This window comes from Mesocricetus auratus, unplaced genomic scaffold, assembly GCF_017639785.1.
Source record: "Mesocricetus auratus isolate SY011 unplaced genomic scaffold, BCM_Maur_2.0 Super-Scaffold_15014, whole genome shotgun sequence".
Taxonomy (NCBI): domain Eukaryota; kingdom Metazoa; phylum Chordata; class Mammalia; order Rodentia; family Cricetidae; genus Mesocricetus; species Mesocricetus auratus.
This window is the reverse complement of record NW_024429186.1, coordinates 59,438,606-59,460,456: the sequence shown is the minus strand read 5'-3', so window position 1 is coordinate 59,460,456 and position 21,851 is coordinate 59,438,606. Positions and strand designations below refer to the sequence as shown.

Genomic DNA, 21,851 nt, shown 5'->3' with positions numbered 1-21,851 from the left:
ACAAAGCAATCGTACCACAGGAGGCTCAGAGGCGTCCTTCTGAAAGCAATTCCACCGTTGAAAACTGAAAAATGGGTGTAATTTGCGTTCAGAAAGTGATGTTAGGGTCACAGCAATTTCCCGGGCCGTTATTTATTTTTAAAGTCTTTAAGGAAGATTTGCTTATATGCTCAGAAACCTTCCAGTATGAGAACCCGAGCAATCCCGCTTGCCTTCAATGCGGGAGGGGGGCTGGAGGTGGAGAACAATTACTGAGTGACGCTAATATGGGGAAACTGAAAAGAAATGTCGATTGTTTTTATTGTAATAGAAGGAGTGAGCAAACAGAAAAACCAACCCCGGCTGATCGGAAACAGGCAGGCGGAGAATGAAAAGTGGGTTTCAGGCCGCAACAGGCCCCTCCCTCCCCTGGCCCGGGAAGTAGAGAGCCGGCGCTGAGCGCTCATCGGACCCTCCAGCCTCCAGCACCAGCTTCTCGCGACCGTCCAGCCCGAGCGCCCCGGGAGCATCTTCCTAGCTCTTGCCCGCCCTTGGTCAGCCTTACCTGCCACAGAGGAGGAAAGGGTCTCGGTGTGCGTGGTTCGTCGGGGCCGAAGCAAGGCCGAACAGCCAGGAAGCAACGTCCGGGAGTCCTCGGGCTCCACTTGAGGTCCCTTGCAGCTTCTAGCTGCGCTGGTGCATCTGTAGCGTCGCCGGCGAGCCAAGGCCAGCAGGTCAGTGTGCACGCCCCTCCTGCTCTATTCTACCCTACCCCAGGCCTGGCTGAGGACCCCTGCAGGCTGGCCCTGTCCACAGACCTCAGTGGTTGCTTCCTCTAGCTGCTGCCGCCACCCGGGCCTCGGGACACAAATTTGTTGGACAAGCCTCCTCGGGTGGACCTGGCCTGGCCGTGGGAGCGGGTGCCCCGCTTGCCCCGACATTTTCTGGGAAGCTCAGGGGGTGAAGGAACGCAGATTCTGCAAGGCTGATTGAGTGACCAGATCCGAAGGAGCCTAATTGTCTTTTCTAAGTCAAGCGCAATGCGGCACATAGGCACTGGCCTGCGGACTCGAGGACCAGCCACTGCCTGAAAATTTTTCCCGAACTCATTGACTCGAAATTCCATGTCCAGGAGCTCGACTCTGACTGCCTCTCTGTACTCCCACTGATCCTCAGCAGGGCATAGTGGCCTGAGCCTGGCTTGGCCCAGTTTGCTTCTAGCGGGGGACAAGTTGCAGAGTTTGGATCCTAAATACTCTCGCCCTACCTCCTGCGTTCACTGTAACTATCAGGCGCCTTCCTCTCTCCCTACCTTCCCTTCCGCGGCTACCACGGATCTGCGAGCGAATAGAAGCTGCCCTTAAAGTGCTGGCTGAGATCAAACGATGGCTCCCAGAGTCGCTCACAGCCTTGCGATGCTTAGTGTGAGGCTTTGGGAAGAGCTAGGTTCCACTTCCTGCGCATCTCCCAGACCTTGCTGGTGCCGAAAGGGACGCGCCGCGCCACAGGTGGTGAGACCACTGGGACCACTGACAGATTCATGAAGACTTTACAAGCTTCTAGCCTCGGTCGTTGTGGGCAGGGTTGCGTTCAGCAGAGCAGGAGAAGCCCTTGGGATAAAGCTCCACAGGCAGCCGTGTGCGGGCCTAGCTGCCCCTGCATCTCTGGGTTTGTCTTCCACTGGAGGCTGCCCAAGTGCCTAGTGTGTAGGATCCTGGTGTAGCCTCCTCCCTCACACCCTCTGGTCATCCAGCTTCCAGTCTGCTACTGAGTAAATATTTACCCAGAGAAGGGGTCGCCCCGGAGGAGGCCTTAGCGCCTAGGGAGAAAGGTTTTTTAGCTTCTCTGGCCTGAGCCAGATGCAGAAGTTTCTGGCTCTGTTTTGGTTTTGGTCTTAAGTTTATCCTTTTAGTAGAAATTCTCCCGATTCCTGTATGACCTCCTGGATCCAGACTTCAGTAACCAGGGGCCCTGACCCTCAGGGTGACACTTTCTTGAAGTCCTGCATCTCTAAGTTCAGGAAGGCTCACTGGCACTAAGTTCCTTTTCCCCTCTCTCGGGTTCATTTGTGCATTCTGTCTTCTCTCTCACACCTCCTCCCTCCAGCTTTTGCTAGGAGTTCAGGAATCACAGGCTCCTTGGCCTCTAGGGCACTCCGTGCCCACGGGAAGGGGAGATTCAGCACTAGCTGAGTGTCACAGGTGACTTGCCTCTTCTCTGCTCGTGTGTCTCCAGTTCAAAAAGTCCCTAAGCACCGACTTTGGTTTGTCATGGGTGCTGACTGGCCCAAAACATCCAAGATTGATTCATTCTGTGTCCCGCTCCCCCAATGCTGTTAGGAGGGCCCAAGGGACACTGAGGCAAGGACCTATGCCCAGTAAGATGCTGCCTAGCATGCCCAGGGCATTACAATCGCTAAGACCACAAGCCACCAACTGCCAGATTCAGCGGATAGAAACCTATATAGATGTCTGTGCTGTGCAAGAGTGAGGGACACAGTGCCAGCTAAAGGAGTAGCAGTGGCAAGGGGATGCTGTGGGTTCAGTCCCCAAGCTAGACACACAGATCTCCTGATCACTCTGGGTGACAGAAGTTAGTCAGAGTCTCATTAGGACACCGGGTCTTGCTGCTACTCAGGCTGGACACATTGTCCCTACACCATACCACTCCAGAAGGGTGTGAAACACTCATTGGTGCACGGAAGTTAAGCAAAGAGCACACCCAGAGGACACTGTGTGCATGGGTTTGTGCGGGACGAAGGTTCCTCACCTGGGGCAGAACATAATCTTTCCTTTGCACAGGTCTCAGGCAAAGTTCTCATCTCTACTCAGACTCAGAGTCTCAAGACATTTACAGGATCCCACAGAGGGATGGGGGTGCTACTTCTGAAGTCTTGGCTCCCCGGGGCTCTCCCTGTTATAGGGCATCTGACTATCACACACACACACACACACACACACACACACACACACACACACACACACTGAGCGGGAGACAAGGGTAAAACCACAAGCAAAGCTTTGCAAAGACTTTAAACATTTGAAACCGACTAACGAAAACTAGGGGCTATGTTCAGGCATTTCTGTTTGTGAAACCTTGCGATGTTCCTGATATGACACAAGATATTTGAAGTAATCTTTCAAATCCTTCGCAACTCAGTCATTTGAATTCAGAGTGCATGCTCATCACAGAAGCAGGCACCTGAAAATCAGCATTCGTTTTCAAGACAGGCGGTTACTAGATTTCCTGGGCTCTTGTGAGTGGCGACCCATCGGGTTCGTCTGACTTCCCTGTGTGTAAGCCTGAATGCTCGGAAGGATGGGAGCACCACCCCACATCCTATGTGTACAAGAGGGACCAGTCGTGATAGAGACACATTAAAACCATCCTCTTTCCTGTGTAATACAAACCCCCACATTATTCAAAGTGCTTCTTTTCCTTATCTTATTCACATTCTTCACAACCTTGGCTTCATGAATAAATAAATGTATTGCTTCATCCCCAATCTTTCTTCTCCTCTTTGGACTTCCGGTGAGTGAAAGTGAAAATCCACAGGTAGGCAGAACTGTACGATCTCTGGTATGAAGTCACGGGAATTACACGCAGATGCTCAGATGCGGTGTCTACCTTCTTGGGACTGTCTTTCATATTAAAAACAAAAATCTTTCAAGGTGGCTCACTGGTGTTGAGAACTCTGGCAAATTTTAACACAGAGAACCCAGGACCCTGCGTTCCGGGTGAATGAGGCGAGACGGGGTGGGGTGGGGGTGAATGGCCTCTGCCACCAGCGCTCCAGGTATCAACCCCCCTTCCCGGTGGAGGTCCTGCTCTCTTTAGTCTGGAGTTTAAAAATTCTCCACAGCTGGCGGTCCCAGCCAGCATCCTGCTTGACTGAGGTTTAGCCTGTGACTGCGGGGCTAACCATCTCAGGCAGGCTACAGGTACGGGTCTCCTTGTCCTCATCACCTCGAGCTTCTCCCCCTCTGCCTCTGGTCTTTCTGTCTCTCCGATCGGCCTGTCTTCTGAACTCCCCTCATCCTGAGTGGACTGAAAGGGGTAGAGTTTGTAGGCAAGATTCTTTTTGACAGTCCCTAAAGGTCAGCACTGCAGGAAGTTCTCAGTCATTGTCGTGTCCCGGAGCTCCCTCAACCGTGCGCACCCGCTTGCTACCTTGGAGTCCCAACCTCCAATTTCAATTCTGAGAAGTCTATCTTCTTCCCGGAGCTGTGTCCTCGGCCCCTACTCGCTTAAAGTCTCTCAAACCGAGACCAAAGCTTATTCAGCATTTTTACCAGCTTGATTTTGCACTGTGTTTGTGGCGCCCCTGAGGGGAGATGTCAAACACTCATATTTATTGTATTTAGTCACCCAGGTGCGGAGCCGGCCTGAAACAGACAGCGGAAGGAGTTTCCCCGAACTGAGCTGTCACTCACCGGCCGGCACCAATTACAACGCAGAGTGCCCGCGGGTCCACCTCTTTTGGGGTGTGTCACAAGTGAGTGATAGATTGAGCCGCCCGGCCTTGCTCAGCCCAGCCCACGTTGCTGCTTAGATTGAAATGCAGAACTCAAGCCTCTTTCTGCCCGGCACAGACTTCCTTTTACTCTTTCCTTTGGCACTCTCGTCGCCTCCTCCCGGGGAGAAGCCGAGGCAGTCGCGTCTTGGAGCAGCGACAGGTCGGCCTAGTGAGATCAGGAGAAAAGTTTCCGGGAGTGCGGAACTGGGGCCGGGTTGGTGTACTGCTCGGAGCAATGGGTGAGTGGCGGCGGGGAACGCTGTCAGAACCGAGGAGGGAGGGAGTGAGCAGGCGAGGGCGAGAGGGAGGGAACTGGGGCGCACAACCATGCTCTGTTGACTCAGACCGCGTCTCTAAGAGCTGTGCGAGCATGCCAAGGGTCAGAGGCGACAGGGGTGCAGTGGGAACTCCCGCTACAGTGTGGCAGTTAATGCCATTTTTTGATTTTAAGAGAAGAGGGCCGTGGCACGGGCGAGTCCGGCAGCTGCAGTGCCAATCCAAGTTTTGTTGCTCACGTGTTTACACATGCAAACAAAACAGAACAAAACCAAAACAACCCCCCAGCTTTCCCTGGACTCGGTCTAACTGCCCGGGGGGGGGGGATACGACGGCGGAGGGGAGCAGGGGCTGAACGTTTTGGTGCCGAGTAGGCAACCAGGGCGCGCTGGCACATCAGGACCGATTTCCCGCCTGCTTCGGAGAGTTTTGGGTGCCCCGAGCTGCCCTGGGTCTTTCTACTTGTTTGTAGCTGGAAAGTGCTAAGCAGGAACGAGGTCTTGTTTGGGACCATTTGGCCCAGGCCGGGGCCCGTCTGGTTTCGGGGCAGCCACAGTTCTATCAGGAGGGTGTCATAGCTCTGTCCCCGGATGCTCGCTGGTGGAGGCCGAGTGACAGGCGTTTGTCCCAAGCAGTGGGTGCGCGTTGTCGCGCTCCCTGTGCTCCTTTTGCAGAGCCAGCCTTTGGGGAGGTGAACCAGCTGGGAGGAGTGTTCGTGAACGGAAGGCCGCTGCCCAACGCCATTCGACTTCGCATCGTGGAATTAGCCCAACTGGGCATCCGACCTTGTGACATCAGCCGCCAGCTACGGGTCTCACACGGCTGCGTCAGCAAGATCCTGGCGCGCTACAACGAGACCGGCTCGATTTTGCCCGGAGCCATCGGAGGCAGCAAACCCCGGGTCACCACTCCTACAGTGGTGAAACACATCCGGACTTACAAGCAGAGGGACCCGGGCATCTTCGCTTGGGAGATCCGGGACCGCCTTCTGGCGGACGGCGTGTGCGACAAGTACAACGTGCCTTCGGTGAGTTCCATCAGCCGGATTCTGCGCAACAAGATCGGCAACTTGGCCCAGCAGGCTCATTACGACTCGTACAAGCAGCACCAGCCTGCGCCACAGCCCGCGCTGCCCTACAACCACATCTACTCGTACCCCAGTCCCATCGCTGCGGCGGCTGCTAAGGTGCCTACACCACCCGGGGTGCCGGCCATCCCCGGCTCCGTGGCCATGCCGCGCACCTGGCCCTCGTCTCACTCTGTCACCGACATCCTGGGCATCCGCTCCATCACCGACCAAGGTAAGGGGCTCGGAGACGGGGTGCTGAGCAGAGTGGGCTCCTGCACGCTGTTGGGAACCCCAGAACCTCCGGCCTCTAGCCAGTGTCTACCCCGCCACCTGTGGCTTTTTCTTTTGGAAACCTAAGGAGTCTTCCCAGGGGGTGTCCTGATCTCATTAACTTGAAACTCTTGCCCCTCCGTTTCCTTGCCACACACACAGTCTGCAGCCTCATCTCAAACTGCCAGACCCATAACATCCCCCATCCCCAACACATGGTTCGCATTTTCCACCCTCCCCCGCCTCTCGCGTACTCGCCGCCTCAGCCGGGCTATCCTGCTTGGAGAGCTCAGCCGGCCAACTTGGGGAGCGGTGGGGGAGGCTTGGGTCTGCGAGCCGCAGACACCGCTGCCTGCCCGTAACTAGCTTGCCGACCAGACGCAGCAGCTACGCGCCCCGCACGCTGTGGAAATTGTATTATTATTCTCGGATTCTGGCAATCAGGCCAAATTTGCTCAGGCAGGAAGTTCAAATGTCACCTAATTGGTTTCGTTCTTATGCTTCACTTCATTTTCTTCGGAAACGGAGGTCCGGGTTCCTAGTCAATCTCTCTCTCTCTCTCTCTCTCTCTCTCTCTCTCTCTCTCTCTCTCTCTCTCTCTCTCTCTCTCTCTCTCTCTCTCTCTCTCTCTCTCTCTCCCTCCCTCCCTTTCCTCCCTCCCTCCCTCCTCCCTCTGCCCTTCAACAGACGTGAATTATCAACCCTGCAGTTAGGTGACAATTGCCTGATGATTCGCTGTTGTCCTTTCCGCTGCCCCCCCCCCCCCGGCTCCCGCTTTTCTAAGCATCCTGGGGTACTAGGAAATGACAGTGACTGCCGGTCCCCTTTCCACAGAGTTTTCAGCCCGAACTTGCGCTGTCCTGGGTATCTTTTCTGCCTGCTCGGAAAGATCTCCCAGCACCCGAGGCTTCAGTTTGTTTTCTTTTATTGTGCTGTTAAAAATACAATCTAAAAGACATTAGCTCTTTTCTTGGTGCAGGGAGAAGAAAAAGACATTTAAAATGTTTTATTCGCTCAATTTACCGCCTAGTTTTTCAGTGTAAGTTTAAGACAGGCAGAGGAAAAATTAAATAGGAAAGAGGAAAATATTTCCTATAACCATTTCTGGCTTTTTGGGTTTCCATCACGCCGGCACAATGACCTTTTAAAGTAATTAAAGCAGTGCATGATTTCTCATCTTGTTTTCTGACCGGGAATTGGCAAGAGTAAATTCTGAGTTATTTGGAACTAGTTGGAGCCTTAGGTGGAGACATCACCCGTGATTTATAGGATAAACTGACCTCACTGACATTTGAGGAAGGCCCTGTCCGTGGGAACGCGTGAGATCAGCAGAAATGGGGCTCAGAGGGGGAATCTCAGTTTCTTAAGATAACTTCAGGCTTGTGCCCACCGACTGCCTTTTGTTCGGGAAGGCAAAGGCCATCAGGCCTGACCAGCCATGGCTTCCTGCTGCAGAAATGAGCCGGCAACCTACTTGTTTGGAGGGGGTGGTGTGGTGAAAATCGGCTGACAGTTGAAAAGAAAACGTTTCTTCTCTGGGGAATCCTGCAGTCAGACCAAATGTCAGGTAGGAAAGTGTGGGGTTATGGAAGAGAGTGACAATTCCTTGTAGATATTGTTGTTTATTTTTGATGTCACCTTTAGACAACCAGGTTTCTGACAAATTTGTGCAGCTAAAAAGGTAACTTCCCCAGATGACCATTCTTTGAAGGACCTATACCAGACAGAAGTGTTTAAAATCAAGTTTAAATGACACTGTGAAACTCTATACACAGGGTCAAGGAACAAAATATATGCGTGTAGTCTTCAAGTACTTTTCTTCAACATGCATAACTCTAGATGCTGTGACAATCACCTTATTCTATAACTTTTTTGGTTTGTGTCTCCTTGGAGAACAGAAAGATTGGCACATGGCTTCACCCCTTAGCATTGAATTCTACTTTCAGTCTCTTAATGCTTTGTTTCATCTTCTCTTTCTGATACTTATAAACACCCTTCTTTATAGCTGACCATTAACACTCACGTCGTTTCCAGAGTTAATTAAAAATATGCATACAGACTTACTCATTTAGCAGGCCGAGGCAGAGAATGTAGGGAAGTCCCACAGACACACAGCGTGGAAATCTGGGCATGCATATTTTGCATGTGTATTGTGGACATCATTTTGTTATTTGTTTGCAAAGGACTTTGCAGGTCTTTTGTTCTGTCTTATTGACAGAACTATCAGATCCCCACAAAGTAGTGAGCATTTTTCAGGCTGTCTCTGAGCAAGACACACTTAGACCACTACTCTCTCTCCCGAATGAATCAGTCCTCCCCAATGGTAGGGCTTTGCCACTCTCCTCCAGTAAGGTCAGGGGTGAGGAACAAATATCCAACTTCACAACTTGGGTTCTTTGTTCCATTTGGAAAAATATTCGTCTCTTTCAATCCGTTCCCTGAGAGATCAAGAAAGGAGAAAGGAAATCTAATGCTGGTTAAAAAAAAAAACAACAACAAAATTCCGTAAGGCGTGGGTGAAACTTAACTCAGAGGCCTACTTTCAGGCCATTAAAAGTTCTCTAGGCCCTAGGCTGAAAACCGAGAGGTCTATGCTTGGGCCCAGCGCCGGTAGGAGGCCTAGCGCACGGGAGTTGACCCGAGGTCTTAGCCCTGGAGCTTTGCGGTTAGGGATTCGGGTCTTGTCTCAGGAGGGGGCGCGCGGATTGAGGCTGACGACTCTCTTCCACCTCCCTAGGAGTGAGCGACAGCTCCCCCTACCACAGCCCCAAGGTGGAGGAGTGGAGCAGCCTGGGCCGCAACAACTTCGCGGCCGCCGCCCCGCACGCAGTGAACGGACTGGAGAAGGGGGCCTTGGAGCAGGAGGCCAAGTACGGCCAGGTGAGGAGGAGAGGCTTGGCCAGCCAGGCCTCCTGGTGCGGGGGATTGGGAGGTGGGGGACTCAGAGCCTTGCAGAGCCGCCGTGGAGAGAAACGCGCACTGGTGCCAGGCCACGGGTCCCGGGTTGACTAAGTCTGGGCCCCCAGCCCTTCCACCACGCCCAGCCGATCTCAGTTAACCCAAGGCCGAGCTTCGGAGTGGCCCGGCTTTGGGGTTCAGAGCTGCGCCCCGCTAGTGGGCTGCAGCCTGGACACCGCAAGGCTTGCGGGCGGCGGCGGGGCCCTGTGCAAAGACAGTTCCCCAGGCCTGGCTTCCAGAGAGCAGCTTGTCCGGCGATAATGGAAGAGGTGCAGCCAGATAAACGTAATAAAGTTACCATTTCCCGATTAAAGGTCACATCATAATTTCCCAAGGGAGGTTAGTGAGAAAACCTCAAATTATACGGACTGGCTATAGACCGTTTAATTTTCCTTTCCCTCCCCCTGGCCCTCCCTCTACTCTCTGAAGGAAAATTTAAAACACTCGTGTTTCCTTTTCTTCCCCCCCTTGAAAAGAACTAAGCAGCCTCCATACAAAACCGTGAGTCCAAATATGTCAGTGTGCTAGAATGAAGAGTTCAAAACTCAAATGCGGACTTAAGGCAGTGTAAGGCATTTATGGAGTAGATTCCACCTCGGAAGCGTCAAAGTACTTAGTGTTATCTCAAAGCCTTTCTATTTCTTGTCAAAATAAGTTATAATAATTATTGGAACTTATTATCCTTATCCACCGGAGGACATCCCAACCATCATTTTCTCTAACAAATTACATTTCTATTTCCTAGTCCCTCTCAAGTGTTGTCAGGATGCATTAGTAGCTAGCTAGTCCCAGGCAAATAGCACCAAAAGCAGCAAGGAAAGAGAGCCGCTATCTTAGTCTGGTTCCACTGTAAAGAATGTCCATGAGGTATCATAACCAAATTCGCCATTTTCTTTTGCAAAGACCTGCCTGTTGCAATCAGCTCACAGAGAGGCGGTGGTGCACAGTGGTTAGACGCCTTGCACTTTGGTACCGCTGCTTCTGAAGCAAGCTGTTGGCTCATTTAGAGCCTAAGTTTCCTAATTTTCAAAATAAGGAAATAATAGTCCCAAAGTCAAGAGTCAGTACATCGATAGGGCCCTTAGGAAACATTCATTAAATATCCCCTGTGGTTCCAAATGGCAGTTAGAGATTGACTTTTAAAAACAAGCGACATTCGTAATACGCATTGTTTAGAAAATCCATTGCAAGAAGCATTCCTCCAAGCATTTGTGACAAAGCATTAGGAACAGTAGAGCCAGAGCAGTTAACTTTAACCGGGACCCAGCGCCTTCTGTTGCACATTGCTTTGGGGAATCACCCTGTGAAGTCTAGACTTCAGAATAAGCTCCAATTCCCACACGCGGTCAATGAACCAGCTTTAAAAAAAGGGCAGTTTCCTCATCCAAAAACCTTCATAGCTGCTTAGCTACTTTCATTTTCCCCTCCCTTGAATGATGTATCTGTCAGTGAAACTTGTTTAGAAATGGCTAATTTATAATATGCTTTAAAACTAAGCTGACAGTTTATTTAAAATAAATAGCATTTCAGGTAATTTGCTGTTTCCTTAAAACTCATTTACAAAGAATTTTAGATGTCTGAATTACGTTTTACAAAAGCAAGTACTTTAAGGAAAAGGCGGCCAAATAAATGCTGTTTTAAATGTTATAATGCTTAAGAGAACAGGCCCCCAAATCAAAGGATATTTCCATCAAATTAATATTTGAAAAGCTCTGAATTGAGATGTTGTCCCATACTGCCATGTAGGAAGGTAATTCAAATGCTGGAAGTTTCTAAGCACAGCCTAAACCAGTGGGTACAACGTTATGATGAAGGCTGAAGATATGCTAAGGAGGCAAACACTGCACTTTAGACATTGATTTTTTGATGTAAAATTACACGTAAGCTCATAAGAATTAATATGAATAGGAGTTGCATGTGGGTGTATTTCTCTTGCAATATTTAAGAGCCAACTTTAATTTTATAAGTTGCCACTGCCCCTACAAAGTGTTGTCAGCATATTTCTGATAAAAAGGGTTAATTCAGGTACCCATTGCCCCTCTGGCCAACAAAACTTAAAAGCCCTTGACAAAGGAAAGCTGAAAAAAAATTGGGTGTTTGCAGTTATAATTAACTACTGTGCTATTCTTAAATGCTAGTTTCCTTTTGGTGCACTGGGCAGGGGGGGGCATGCATTGAGAGAACAGACTCAGAGCTCAGAGAATATTTTCTTGGAATACACCTGTAAAATGACCACAGAACAAGCTGGGAGCTGAGTACTGAGTCTATTAGCTACCATGATCTAGAGTTCCTGTTTTCAGCTTAAACGTCAAAGAGGCTGATCACCAGAAATTAGAACTGTGTGCACATTTCAATCATGACTATTCACTGTGTTTGAAAATTAGTTTAGAATATGTAAATTCATCTTACACATTAACATGCTGTAAATCGTATTGGAATCCCAGTCAGAAGTCTTTGTTAACTAGGATAGAATATTTATTTATATTAGATATTTTTTCAGCCACAGTTACTATTGGGTAGGAAATGCTTACTCTCATCTACTTGTGAAAGGAAACAATGTTTTCTTGTTCTTTCTATTTGGTTTTCTTCTGTTGAAGGCAAAAAGTCTTGACTTAATGTTATCAAGTGAAAAACAAAACATGTGCTATATCTATCCTTTTACATGAAATTTGACAAATTAATAATTGATTTTATTTACACAATTAATAAATAAATACATAATTTTTGAAAAGTTTTCTCCAAATAGGCGTGTTTCCTCAGAACAAACACACCACTTACCTGCTACTCCAGAGTAATATGAATGACAGATTTACAGGTTCCCAGTATTTTCATTTTGAGGTTGAATATGTTAATGGAGACAATAAATTAGATAAACCATTCCTTAGCAATTGAGAAGTCAGAAATAGAGAAGAGTCTATAAATAATTGCACTAAAATGTTCAAATTAGATGAATTGTGAAAAAGCTGAGTTAAAAATGTAGCTCAATCTAAATTTTTCATAAAGTATTCATTTGTGCATTATTTTAAATGATGATAAAACTGAATCATCTTGTATATAACTTCCTAGTGAAATATTTTAAAACTTTGATAATTAAAACACAAGTAAATTCAAAAAATTTAAAACCTGTTTTCCTAAACATAATATTTTCATGAAGACAAAAATGAAGTTGCACTGAATTTTCTTCACAGTAAATAAAGTTAAGCTTTTGTTAAATTAATTTATAATTTTACAGAGAATGGAATTTTAGGAACATCCCAATACTCTTAAGATTCATAATGTTTATGACATACATGGTCTAATTTGATTAACATTCAAACAATAGTATTTTTAAACAATGCTAGTAATAATTATATATACGTAAAATGTGTCATGTGAAATAGCAACAAAAGGTAGTTTAAAAGACTATAAAATCCAGATCCCTAGATGAAAGGATTCTGAATGTTTTTCTATTATCTTATGTTATCTGAGGTGATTGACATGCTAAATGATTTGATCACTGTACAATGTATACATGTATTGAAGCATCACACTGTACCTGCTAAGTACATGTAATTATTGTTGTATGACAGTAGAATACAAAATAAAATTACACAAATCAGTGTAAGGCTATTTCAATTTTGATAACATTTTAGAAACATAAAATTTAGAAAATATTAAAGCCATACTAGCTCCCCATTACCTAGAGACAATGATGAAACAAGAAGTAATTCTCTCGGATGAATGTTGAGCCATGTTTTTGACTGTCATTTCACATTACCAGGTTTATTTTACTAAGTTGTTACATAATAAAGAAGGGAAGAACAGTAGTTAGAAAGATAATCTCAGAAAAATAATTTCTCAAAAATACCCGCTTATTTTCAGATGTGAATTTTTTTGTCTATGAAACTGATATTGTAGATATATGTGAGACACAATTGTTTTTATGGACAAATACATTTTGTCATGAAGCCAGGGTGAACTCGTGTTACTAGCAAGGAAAGGCCAAGTAGATTGGAGGAGGGGCTGACAGACAGATTGGGAGCAGAGAACCTGGCACTAGACTGTTATTTGCATTTTCTTCAAGAAAGAAACTGTTGAGTAGACAATTCCCAGAATTTGAAAAATAGTCTTTAACTTGTAATTTCCAGAGAGTTGTCACACCAGTTTTTTTCTTTTTTCATGGTCACAAGTGTTTGGATACTAATGCATTCCCATTTTCTTGGGGGGGGGAATACAAGGAACAGCCATAAATCAAATAGTGAAATGGCTGGTTGGGACTTTTATTTACTTTTGCCAACAGCTTTACTCACTTGGCTTGCTTGAAGTAAATACTTGTTCTGTTATAGAAGGGGGGAGGAGGCTAGCTCTTTGTTTTGTTCTTACAGCAGGAGAATCGTATCTTTTGTGTTCACAAGTCTTCATTCAGTAAGTCATTTATGAAATTCCTGATATGTCCCATTTTGTAAGGATACAAGGTGATTAATGCAGGTCCCTGTCCTCCAACAGCCTGCCAACACAGCCATGTGACCACCGGACATTTCTTGAATCTAGATTACACCGTCAGTATTCCTCTAGAAGATGTCTCCTAGGTGTTCGTGAGATAAAAACTGTTTGTTCCTGAACTAACACTTTCTGGAGCATGCAATTGTATTGTTTTGTTTTGTATCAGTAAATCTCATTTCCAAAATTAAGTAAAGGTAGCTGATTGTGAAGAGGAAAGGTACAGCATTCTTTCAGGGAAAAGAATTCTAAATTATTATTGCTTTCTTGGAAGATCTTTGTGATAAGGGGGCAAAAGGGTTGAAGTCTTATTTATGAAATATTTAGGCAAAATTATTTTCAGAGATGGAATTGATATTACATTCCTTTGCAGGGTTTCATTTGAAAAATTTGTTTACTTTTCCCTCGGGATTCTGTATATTGGTTGATTTATAAATCATATTTACAATCCAATTAAATAGCGTAATTTAACATGTTTGCTCCTACTGTATTTATGGTGTGCATTTGGTAGTCTCTACTCAGCCTAATTAGCTTTTCAGATTAATTACATGCCCGTCACTGAAAACATTAAGCAGATTTGGGGTGTTGACGTTTACTCCTTTACTGGGGAGCATAAGCAAACCAGTGCTACCTGTGGTTATTTTCCTTTGCCGTGGAAAATTTGACCCTTTAAGTGATTTCTTCATGAATAATGACCATTTTACCCAGTAGAGATTTATTACTTTTGCTAATGTCATGTTTCAAAATTAATAGTGAGAAAATTGGTACTTATTGGGTCACTGGAATGAATGAACAATGAGGGTAGCTGGGGCAAAGGCGTTTTAAAGCACTTTAGTTTAAGCACTTTTGTTTTTTCTTGCTTAGTCTCCCCCCACCTAACCCTATTTCGAAATCTGAACTCCCAATAGCAGAATGAAACTCCCGCTTGTCCTGGTCAAGTCATAAACACAGGGATAAACTGAGAGTTACTCTGCTAAGGCTGAGGATTTCTACCATTTCTCTTCATTTAAGTGACCCGTTGTCTCACTTTGTACATGATGAAGCTACCTCAACCTGTTGTTGCCTCTTGGGTTTTTCTGCAACACAGAGGGGATCATACCACCAAACTGACAACCAGCAAATACCATGGTGTTTTGAGAACCTTGAAATACTCAGTATTACCACAGATGATAACAAGCAAGTTTGGCACTTTAGGTATGAGAAGTTGGGTAGATATGTAAAACTTAATAGGAGATATTATATTTGATAAATGAATATATTTATGGAGTGAATAAGGCACATAAAAGTAAGGTTAAAGCCCAATGCTTTGCCTCCCCATGAAGGGAGCATTATCTGAGGTGAGAGTCTGATACATTCTTTCTGGGTTATATTTAAGGGGTGGGTTAATAAGTGGGCCCATGTAAGCCGATTTCAGACACAACAGAAGAGCTTATACTGCATCGAGAATGAGGGTGTACATAGTGAATCACACCCCCAGCACCCCACCAAAAGCACAGATAAGAAACATTTAGCAGTGATGGAAAATAGAATTCAACAACAGATATTTTCTCCCATGTAGAACATTATTTTGCCACACATATTAAATCTTTTGACATTAGGCACTTAGAAAATGTAGAGTCAAGTTTTCTATTATTTTAGAACTAATTTTAACATTTTCCTCCTGTGTTAGAGATTGAACCCAGGGTCGTATGCATGCTAAGCCAAGAATGTATCCCACCACTGAGCTATGCTATCATCCCGTAATATTCTTACTCTATTTTTCTGGATACACATCAGTATTAGTAGTATTAAACACTAATTAATGGTAGGTAGGGGGTGAACACAGAAGTGGACACTATTCCATAATTCTACTGGAATAATTACATTTCAAACTAATTTTAACACATCTTGGGGAAAATAGAATAGTGGATAAAAGCAATTAAATCAATAATCTCTGCAATGCTAGGCTATCCCCCATCTTCTCCTGTAATTTGATGGTTGCATAGATTTTTATTATCCAAGAACTCTAAAGTAAGTTCTTTTGGGACATAATTATTCTTAAAAAAGGGGACATAAGTGTTTGTTTGTTTTGTTTTTTCATAAGAGAAAAAAGTATCTAGTGAAGAGAATTGAGTTCTAGGAGAAGGAAGAATCTTTTACTAGTGCTGTAGCTTGAGGTTAAATTACACATCCTTCTGAATGTCTAGGAAAAACACCACAGCAGACTACAGAAGACTTTGCAGCATCAGGCAGGAGTGATGGTCTTTAAATGTGTGGTCATTTCCCAACTTTCTAAATGGTTTTGTGCATAAAAAGAAGATAGGCCAGGCAGTGGTGGTGCACACCTTTAATCCTAGCACTCAAGAGGCAGAGGCAGGCAGATCTCTGTGAGTTCAAGGCCAGCCTGGTCTACAGAGCGAGTTCCAATACAGGCTACAAAACAATACAGAGAAACCCTGTCTCGAAAACATCCCCCCAATAAATAAGTAAAAAGATAGAATTCCAATTTTATTGGACAACAATATGAAGTCATTCCTTTGAATGACTTTGAATGAATGAACTTTACTTAAAAGGACATCATTTGGGAGGCCCTTTGAAATACATTTTAATTTCATCTGGCTATAGTGGTGTATACGTGTGATCTCTGGTTGGAAGGTTAAGACAAGAAGGACATGAGTTCGAGGCTAGCCTGGGTACATAGTGAGACCCCATTTAAAAATAAAAACGAAAAGTAGGCATAGTGGTGCATGCCTTTAATCCCAGCATTTCGGAGGTAGAGGCAGGTGGATCACTGTGGTTTTGAGGCAAACCTGGTCTACATAGTGAGTTCCAGGACAATCAGGGACATATAGTGATGCCATGTCTCAAAAACAAGCAAACAAACTAATATAAAGCCCAAATTCCTCCAAAACCAACAAGTAAAAGCAAAAACAAACAAAAAACCCAAACAAAAACAAACAAAATCCTCAACCCCAAATAAAAACATTTAAATTCCATTTGAACATTACATTATGATATAGATAATCTTGTAATTTTGATAAGCTGAACAGCTTAGAATGAGCTATTGTTTCTTGTTTTTTTGTCTCTTGTGAGACAGGGTTTCTCTCTGTAGCCCTGGCTGTCCTGGAATTTGAAATGTAGACCAGGCTAGTCTTGAACTCACAGATTCACCTGCCTCTGCCCCCTGAGTGCTGGGATCCAAGGTGTGCATTACCATCACATGGCTGAGCTATTGTTTATTAATCCTTATAATATTATAAAATAAGTTGGATATTTCTAGGTGCCTGGGACATACGAGGTACTCAAGGGCCTTTCTTTTCTTTTCTCTTCCATTTTTTAAAAAGATTTATTTATTTATTATTTATACAGTGTTCTGACTGCATGTATGTCTGTAGGCCAGAAAAGGGCACCAGATCTCTTTACAGGTGGTTGAGCCACCGTATGGATGCTGGGAACTGAATTCTGGACCTCTGGAAGAGCAGCCAAATGCTCTTAACCTCTGAGACATCTCTCTAGCCCTTCTCTTCCATTTTAAAATAATATACAATGACAAAAAGAAGAATATAATATATGTATTCTTTATAGATGGTTGTGAACCACCATGTGGTTGCTGGGAATTGAACTCAGGACCCTTGGAAGAGCAGTCAGTGCTCTTAACCTCTGAGACATCTCTCCAGCCCAATATATGTATTCCTATAGACCAAAGATTTAAGATGAGATTTTGTCAGAACTCTACAGGCAATGCTAATGTGCATCCATGTATACTCTCCCACATACATGTGTATGCATATATGTATGTATAGATATTCCTTTTACACTTAGAAAATAGGCCCTTAGACCACACACCATTATATTCTCATAGACATGGAAGTAAAAATGATGACCAAATGAGTTACTTCAGAAAACAGTTTCTGGAACTAAATGAGAAGGGATACAGCTTCTTGGTGGATGGCATACTGGGTGTGTTCAAAGTCCTGGGCTCAATCTGAGTACACAAAAGAAAAGCACCATTTCTGTCCTAACTTAATTGGACAAAGCATCTAATATGTGTCTGATTTACTGAGCTCTAGGGATTAAATAATGTTTTCTTATACGATTCTGGTATTTACATTACTTTTTCACTAGGAAACATGTTGACATGTTAGTTCAGTCATGTCATTTCCAGGAAACAAGATTTAGTCTTTATCTTTAAACAGAGTAGAAACTGGGAGGAAAAAATGAACCACTTGAAGGGTGGGGAATACTCAAGCCAGAGAGGGATTAGAAATCAGGGTGTTTTGGTGTTGTTAATAGTAACGATACCAACAATGATTTATTGAATGCCAAGGAAGCACTGGTTTCTAGGCAAGCTTGTCTGCCAAAGCCATTGCATTTTGTTTGCAAACAAAGATTTCACATTAAATTCATTTAAAGGGATTTCTCCATATGGCCTTGAAAACAAAACAAACAAACAAACAAAAACCCCAAACTTTGCAAATGCAAAATTTTCATTTCAAAGCTACACTTACTCATTCATATTTGAGGAGAAAATTTCCTTTCTGATAAAACTATGAAAAAACATATCCCCAAATTTCATTAAGAAAACCAACAAACTCCAAACTAAACAACAGTAAGAAACTCAACAGCAATAATCCTTACTAGAAAAACCTCAATCATACATGTCCTTAGTCCAAATGTCATTTTCAATATGACTTCTTAAAATATGGCCCATGTTTTATTTAACAGAAGGTTTGCTCATTTTGAGTTTCTAGCATAACAACCTACACCTTGCACCCTTCTCTCCTGGAAATGAAAGCTACATGAAACAGGCCTGTCACAATGCCTCAACAAAAGAGCTGAACAAAACCCAAGTTCCAGGAAGGTTGACAAAGGCTGTGGAGAGCCGCTTAATCACAGTTGACTCTTTCTCACCCTGCCTCACCTTCATACACTTTCAAATCACACAAGTAAGAACTGTGAATTTTCTGCCCAGAGCTTCCTCAAAAACCTTTGTATAAAGAACAGTATCTTGCTTTTCAGCACTGTGTTTGTTTAAGTAGCAAGACTGGATACTTTTAGGTCAAAGTAAGGTTAAAAGGAAGTCTAGGAAAAAAAGACAGCCCTGAAGTAGAATCGCGATACTGTGAACTGCCTCGCAATTTCTGTTTTGTGTCTCAGGACCGGAGAGATGTTGAATACTGCAATATGATTTTCTTTTGTTTCTTCTGTCTTTCCTCCCAGGCACCAAACGGTCTCCCAGCTGTGAGCAGTTTTGTATCAGCATCCAGCATGGCCCCTTACCCCACTCCAGCTCAAGTGTCACCCTACATGACCTACAGTGCTGCCCCTTCTGGTTATGTGGCTGGGCATGGGTGGCAACATGCTGGCAGCACCCCACTGTCCCCCCACAACTGTGACATTCCCGCATCGCTGGCTTTCAAGGGAATGCAGGCAGCCAGAGAAGGTAGCCATTCCGTCACAGCTTCTGCACTCTGATGGGAACTTCCGTTTCCAGCAGCTTCACTTTGGTCTCCTCTCTCAGCGCATCCTCCCCCTTCTCACACCCCAGTGGTCCAGCCCGCCTGCCTCAAGAGCTGGCTTTATGGATTCATAATCTCTATGCTGATGACACTTAAATATTTCTTGTCGTAACGTCTTTGTTTTTTTTGCAGAAATTTGGCATGACTATAGGATTTAAAAACAAAAGCAACTCTAGAGATTGAATGAGGCATTTGTGTTGCCCACACACTGTTTTAACATAGTGAAGAAATCTCTACCCCTCAAAGGGCTTATGGGACTTTGAAGACCTATCTTTGGTAAAACCACACATGTATATTTATTCTAAATCAACCTGAACTTTTGAAATGTGCAATTGTTGATATTTTGCAAAATCAATAAAGGAAAACAGATATACCCTTTAATCAAATAATGTGACCAGATAAGCCTTAATTCACCATTAGGAAACCAATCAATAACTGACTTGTGTGATCTTTTGCTTATTTTTAAGAGGACATATTTTGTTGAAAAATATATATAGAACCCAAGCAAGATAGGAAATTTCCTCCTTTTGGTGTTTTGACTTGGTTCTTAATACAATAATGTTTATATTTCTATTAGCTTGTAAATATGGACTGTGATGATGCTTTTTTGTCTTCATTCTATGGGATACCCCTCCTCCAACACTACCACCTCTATTTTTTTTTCTTTTACCGAAAAGGTGACTTTCTGGCAATGTGTTTTTCTCTATTTGGTGGTGGGTCACTTGGGCTCTTGGACCTGGACTTGCCCCCAAATTGTGTGTGTGTGTGTGCAGTGACGGTTTGCATCTCACGAAGGATACTTTCTTTCTACAGCAGATGACTCAAAACAAGCCACTTTCCTATTTGTATCCCAGTCAAAGAACACACATGCCAAGCATAGGGCAACAAGAGGCTGTAACATACCTACCTGTACCACAAGGCTCTGAGGGAAATCACCTAGACACAAGTCTAATGTGAAATATTTCTTTTGCAGAGACACTTAAAATGAACTTTACGTGATAAAAAAACCACTGTGAAACGAAATTGTACTGTTACTGTTGGCTTACCTGTGTGTTTAGAAATCTCAGCCCCAAAATATCTTGTAACTTAAAAGGAAATGGAGAATTCTTCTCTAATGAATGTAACAATGACTTGCTGTGAAGTTTACATTGTGTACTGAATCATGTCTCACATTTAGGTCAATTGGTGTTGTTATTAGAAATACAAATGCTATTTAAATTTTAGCAAATTCCCTCTATTCATTTACAGAATTACAGAACAGAGATTAACTGCTAAACCTTTCTAGACCGATTTGCTTATCACTTTAATGTTATGAATAGAGTTTTGGGGATATGCATATATGTGTGTGACCCTGTGATTATATATCTTACTTTAGATTAATTCATTTTCCTTGGCAAGAGTCTACAGTTTGCATTCCTTCTGCTTAGGAGGTTCCTCTTGCTTGGCAAAATAGGGTTAAAAGTAACCTATAGGGTTAAAAGAACATTGGCAAAGTTCATCTGTTGAGATGTTACTGTACTGTGGAGTGTCTTGGCATTAATTTCATTCAATAACTAAACAGGTACCTCCCTAGATGTGGATATTAAAGATGCCGGTTTGTTGGCAGATTTGGTTTCTCTGCAATTGTGCTATGCACAGCTGACAGAGCAACCCAGTCCTGCTCTGCAGGTTTCATCGCCTCTTCTAAAGTTCAGATGGCTACATCAGCTAGTCTTTGAGTTCTTAAGATATAAACCGTAAGCAGATTTTTGACACAGTTATGTTCAAGGAACTGCTTTTTTTCAAACAGCAGATGTCTTATAGAGAGCTTCACACTGCATTTCTTTGTAAAGCAACCGACATTCATTGCTACAAACAGGATTATAACTTCAGGAGAAGAAAAGCAGAAGGAGCCAATGAACTCTCAGGGCCATAGTATTCCTTTGATCTTGTAAAACTCCCGGTTGAGGTTGACGTCTGGAGTTTCCAGTGTGGTGAGAAGATAGACTATAACCGAATGGCACAAAGATCTAACTCAATATTCTGGTGGAGACTTGCAAAGCATACAATAGAGGAACTTGCCTGCCATCCAGAAAAATTGACTTAAGGTACAGAATTATTCTTTATCTAATGTTTTTAGGTGGTTATTAGGGGTGTTGAAAAATATCAATTGTTTGTATGGAAACAACTAATAATGTTATTTTCCTTATCTAAATTAAGAAATCTTATTGTTATTTATATTTCCCTGTATTTTAAGAAATTAATATTAATGGCATCAAAGTTTTCTTTTCCACTTTCACTTCTCTTCCCAGGTCTTTCATTAATAGCAGTAAATCCACACGGAGCAATTTTTAAGACAACAGAAAGCCTAAATAGAGTTGGCTATTCATGACCGCTTATGATTGGAAGCCACTTAAAAACTAACAGCAGGAAAACAGTCAAGCCAGGACTGCTTGATCTTTAAACCGCTGCTGTTGGTCAAAGCTAAGGCTCTCTCGACTCTCACAGGGTAAAGACTTCTAACTGATACAGGCATTCTTCACAGTCCCCTCTGCTCCCCGTGCTGTGCCTTGGGCCCTCTCTCATGGGATGCCAGTGTGTGTTACCTTCAAGGGCAGAAAGCAATCACATGACACGAAAACATCCTGCTCCTGGCTTTCTGTTTTTAATGACTCACAAATTGAATATTGGGCTGAAATACAAATGAAAAAAAGCATGTTGGAAAAGATGTACAAGAGAAGGCGATGTATGTATATACAGTATGCCAAAAGCCTTTTATTTTTATACTTCAAATGCTCTAAATTAATAAATACAAATAATTACCATG

The 21,851-nt window shown here is 44.0% G+C and overlaps 1 protein-coding gene across 2 annotated transcripts; it reads left to right on the top strand.

Annotated features, from left to right (window-relative positions):
- Positions 1-413: 413 nt before the first annotated feature.
- Positions 414-21,849, top strand: Pax9 (paired box 9). 2 transcript variants are annotated; one of them, XR_002384974.2, is made up of 6 exons: positions 414-713; positions 4,344-4,734; positions 5,446-6,072; positions 8,848-8,990; positions 18,747-21,132; positions 21,337-21,849. XR_002384974.2 is itself a non-coding variant. In XM_021233206.2 (5 exons), the coding sequence occupies exons 2-5, from the start codon at positions 4,731-4,733 to the stop codon at positions 18,999-19,001; spliced, it is 1,029 nt and encodes a 342-aa protein (XP_021088865.1). In that variant the 5' UTR covers positions 414-713; positions 4,344-4,730; the 3' UTR covers positions 19,002-21,849. The 2 variants fall into 2 exon arrangements, 1 of the variants encoding a protein (XP_021088865.1); XM_021233206.2 differs by having other exon boundaries at positions 18,747-21,849.
- Positions 21,850-21,851: the final 2 nt, after the last annotated feature.